The sequence below is a fragment of the Protobothrops mucrosquamatus genome, unplaced genomic scaffold, assembly GCF_001527695.2.
Source record: "Protobothrops mucrosquamatus isolate PMUCROS unplaced genomic scaffold, P.Mucros_1.0 scaffold3850, whole genome shotgun sequence".
NCBI lineage: Eukaryota > Metazoa > Chordata > Lepidosauria > Squamata > Viperidae > Protobothrops > Protobothrops mucrosquamatus.
In genome coordinates, this window is record NW_015389800.1 from 43,355 (window position 1) to 48,023 (window position 4,669).

Below are 4,669 nucleotides of genomic sequence, written 5' to 3' on the forward strand. Positions count from 1 at the left end.
GAGAGAGGGGAGAGGAAAGGGAAAGGAAAGAGAGAGAGAGAGAAAGAGGAAAGAGAGGGAGAGGAAAGAGGCATACAATAATTCATTTGCATTTAATTGTAATGGTTCAAAGAATGTTTGGAAAAATGTTCGGCCCTCCAGCACGTTCACTTCATCCAATCTGGCCCTCTTTGAAAAAAGTTTGGACACCCCTGCCCTACACCATTTCAGACAAATGGCTGTCCAGTCTCTTCTTAAAAACTTCCAGTGTTGGAGCATTCACCGCTTCTGGAGGCAGGTGGTTCCACTGGTTAATTGTTCTCACTGTCAGGAAGTTTCTCCTTAGTTCCAGGTTGCTTCTGTCCTTGATCAGTTTCCACCCGTTGCTTCTCGTCCTGCCTTCAGGCGCCTTGGAGAATAGCTTGACTCCCTCTTCTTTGGGGCAGCCCCTGAGATATTGGAACCCTGCTATCCTGTCCCCCCTCGTCCTTCTCTTCGTTAAACTAGACAGACCCAATTCGAGCAACTGTTCCTTATATGTTTTAGCCTCCAGTCCCCTAATCATCTTTGTTGCTCTTCTTTGCACTTTTTCCAAAGTCTCAGCATCTTTTTTGTAAGATGGGGACCAAAACTGGATGCAGGAGTCCAGGGCGTGGCCTTACTAAGGCTTTATAAAGCGGTTAGTCAGGCTTTGGGGGGATTCCAAGCAGGCTTTTATCCCGCTTCCCAAAAGAAAACTTGGGAGATTCTACTGATCCTCACCAGGGACCCTTGTTTCCAGGGGTAAGAAACTAAGATCCCTGAATACCCCCTCTCCACCTCACCCCCAAGAGTCCCCAAAACCAGATCAGCCTTTTCCGCTATGTGGAAGCAGTGTCTCAACCCAGCATCTCCCTCTGCTGGTGAAGAGAGGAACCGCAACCATAATCTATATAAATAAAAATGTAAATGTTTGTTTGTTCAAAATCTTAAATCTCCGAAAGTTCTTCACCGATTGCTTTGAAATTTTGACACAACGTTGCATTCGAATACACGCGTGTTTTTATATACCTATATTATATAGATGTCACACCTGTGACAGGTAAAAACATGCTTTCTTTGAAAAACAGCGCCATCTGTTGGACGTAAAAGCAACACACGCTTTTACCAGACTGAGCCACAGCAACGCATGGCTGGGTACAACTAGTAATATAACAAAGAGCTGGAAGGGACCCTGGAGGTCTTCAAGTCTAAATTCTGTGAGGGAGGGGGTTCTCCAGAAGTTCTGCGATGGTTCTGAAAACCCCTCAGCTCCTTCTCATCTCAGTTTCCTTCTAAGAGGGGGTGCCCCAACGCTGGGGGAGGAGGGGAGCACAACCATGAACAAAAATCTCCTTGAGAACTGGGGGTGGGGATGCAAATGATTGACATGTAGACCCCCACCCTGTGATGCTTGAGAACCCCAACACCAGCGGGCTCCAAGGCCCAACCAAACCCAGGATCCCAGGAACTGGACATTCCCTACTAGGGCCACTCCACAGCTCTCTCTTTTGGCATCGCCAACTCTTGTGATTTACATTCAGATGCTTGGCAACTGATTCATATTTATGACGGTCACAGTGTCCCAGGGTCATGTGAAGTGACCAAAACCTGCTGCAACCACCCAGCAGACGGGGGGAATAAAAACCAAACATCCCCCCACCCCCGCTGCCAATCCCCAACAGAAATGCTCACAACAATGAAAACCTCGGACAGGAGGAAGAGCGCGGCCAGGCGGGCAGGCAGGGGTCTTGCTCGGCTGTGCCTTGGGGGGCACTTTTTTCAGTGCCATTGTAACTTCGAACAGTCACTAAGCGAACTGTTGTAAGTCGAGGACTACCTGTACTTCATCACTTTTTTCCTTTTTTGGGGGGGTCATCAAGTTTTTGACACCTTGCTAGGCGACTGGTGGTACTCGGATGTTGCCTTATCCTAAAAGTGGTACAATGGGTGAAAAGGTTGAAAAGCCCTGATCTAGTCCAACCCCCTGCTCAGATAGATACATGGATATCTATCTATCTATCTATCTATCTATCTATCTATCTATCTATCTATCTATCTATCTATCTATCTATCTATCTATCTGTAGGTAGGTAGGTAGGTAAGTAGGTAGACAGACAGACAGACAGACAGACATAGAGATATGGACAGATTGATTGATAATGGATAGAGATGGATAGATATGGATGGTTAGATATGGATAGATGGATAGATATGGATAGATGGATAGATATGGATAGATGGATAAATATGGATATCTATCATATAGATGATGATAACGATGATGATGATGATGATGATGATGATGATGATAATAATAATAATAATAATAATAATAATAATAATAATGTTGGAAGGGACCTTGGAGGTCATCTAGTCCAACCCCCTGCTCAGATAGATGCACGGATATCTATCTATCTATCTATCTATCTATCTATCTATCTATCTATCTATCTATCTATCTATCTATCTATCTATCTATCTATCTATCTATCTATCTATCATCTGTAGGTAGATAGATACATACATAGATAGATAGATAGATAGATAGATAGATAGATAGATAGATAGATAGATAGATAGATAGATAGATAGATAGACATAGAGATATATAGAGATGGATAGATTGATTGATAATGGATAGAGATGGATAGATAGATATGGATGGATATAGATATGGATAGATGGATAGAGATGAATAGAGATGGATAGAGATGGATAGATGGATAAATATGAATAGATAGATAGATAAATAGATAGATATGGAGAGAGAGAGAGAGAGAGAGAGAGAGAGAGAGAGAGAGAGAGAGAGAGAGAGAGAGAGAGAGATGTATGGTGGACACATAATTAAACTTACTTTGTCCTGATTCAGAAAGAAAGAACGCCAGAGAGTCAGGAAGAGAGGCACACCCTGAGGTAAAAGGAAACGACACACAAAACACACGGACGAAAAAGGCGGGAAACAAGGGAAACAGCCCCTTTATACTTGCGGCAACCAATCACAGGGTAGATTGCCTTGCGCATGAGCAGGCAAGACAGTCGGGAAGACTTGGCCCAGCCTGAGGTAAAATGAAACGGCGTACGCGGGAGCGCCCGGCAGAAAAAGGCGGGAAAAAGAGGGGAACGCCCCCTCCGCAACCAAACCCAGCGTAGGTCGCCTCCTGCACGAGCCCGCCCTCCCTCCCAAAGGACTCGAGCGCCACTGCATCGCCCTCCCTCCCGCCCGAAGCGCCTCTCAGTGGCAGCCGGGCGAAAGCGAAAGCGAAAGCGCCGGGGCTGCCGGGGCTGCCTGGAAATCAGGTGATGGAGAGGAAGGGCCGGCAGGAGCCTCCGCCCAGCCAGGGGAAACAGGCGGGAGAGAGGCCGCGTCTGCCGTCTTTCTCCAAGCAAAAGGGCCGCTGTGTCTTCTGACTGTCTGCCCTCCCTCGCCTGCCACAGTCAGCCCGGCTCCCTCTGCTCTTTGGAAGCCGATTTGCTCTCTCCCTCTCTCTTTCTTCCTTTGTCTCATTCCCTCTCTTCTTTCTCTCTCTGATTCTCTCCTCTTTCTTTCTCTCTCGTTCCCTCTCTTTCTCTCTCTCTGATTCTCTCCTTAATTTTAACTCCCATTATAAATCTATGTGCTAAATATTAAAAAAAAAACATTATCTCTACAAAGCTGCTTTACCCATTAAGTAGATTTTTAAATCCCATTTTTAAATCTGACTCTGGCTTTCCTTTTGTGCCAAGTAGGTTTCCATGCCAGTGCCTCTAAAACCTCAGATGTATCTCCATTCGTACACCTGTTGTTTGAATCAAGGGAGAACGTCCAGTTATCAGTCTTTCAAAAGAACTGGCCCCTTTGTAATTGTTAAGTTGTTGCCCTAATAATTCAAATCTCCATGTTTGGTTTAGGGTATGTATAGTCGGTTCAGTAGTCTGGTCCTCTTCTTGCGATTTCATCTGAGTAGAATAGAGAGTCATATCCGGTGTTGTTGTTGTTTGGTTATCTAAAATGTCTAAGTACTCTTCTTTTGGAGTTACAGGTGCTGTAGTTAAAGTCATCTCAGCCAGTTGTGCATATTGTATGAAGACTTCTTTAATGTTAAATTGTTCATCTTCTATTATTTTTGGGGTTATAGGTTGATCAGTTTGAGGTTCAATTTGTAATTTTGTAAAAATGTCTTTGGCTTTCACTCCTGAAATGATTAGCTCTGTTGCTTCACGGATTTTTTTCAAGGATAAGTTTGTAATTAAGTTGTGGATAGGATTCATCCATTTCCATGGTGATTAAAGATAGTCCTTTAGTGGAGGCTATGTTTAGTAAGACTCAGCTGTTGTCCACTTCCACAATTTGTAAGAATTATTGTCACCACCGTTGTTTCTATGTCTTATCTTTTTTGATAGTATGAAGGACAAATCGAAGTAATCAACAAGCACAACTGAAAAGAAATTCCAGTTGCTTTGCCAAATTTTGCCGCAAGATGTCCCCAGCAGATCACAAAATCTTTTTCCAAATGCCGAATAGCCTCTTATTCAGTTAACACACACAAAAAAGCCGATATTTTGCAAAGTTAATAGTTAAAGAAGTTTAAAAAATGCTAAGTCTCTATAAAAAAAATACCCCAAGGTATCCACAAAACAAAGATCCAATTATTTGGTTGTTGAAATTAGTAGTTCTTTCTTTTTCTTTCCA

The 4,669-nt window shown here is 43.6% G+C and overlaps 1 protein-coding gene across 1 annotated transcript in view; it reads left to right on the forward strand.

The window, feature by feature from the left end:
- Window positions 1-4,402, forward strand: part of LOC107298291 (GTPase IMAP family member 7-like) — a 14,226-nt gene extending 9,824 nt beyond the window's left edge. The window contains exon 4 of the mRNA XM_015827664.1: window positions 4,381-4,402. Within this exon, the coding sequence (XP_015683150.1) occupies window positions 4,381-4,402 (22 nt within the window). The remainder of the gene's footprint in view (window positions 1-4,380) is intronic.
- Window positions 4,403-4,669: the final 267 nt, after the last annotated feature.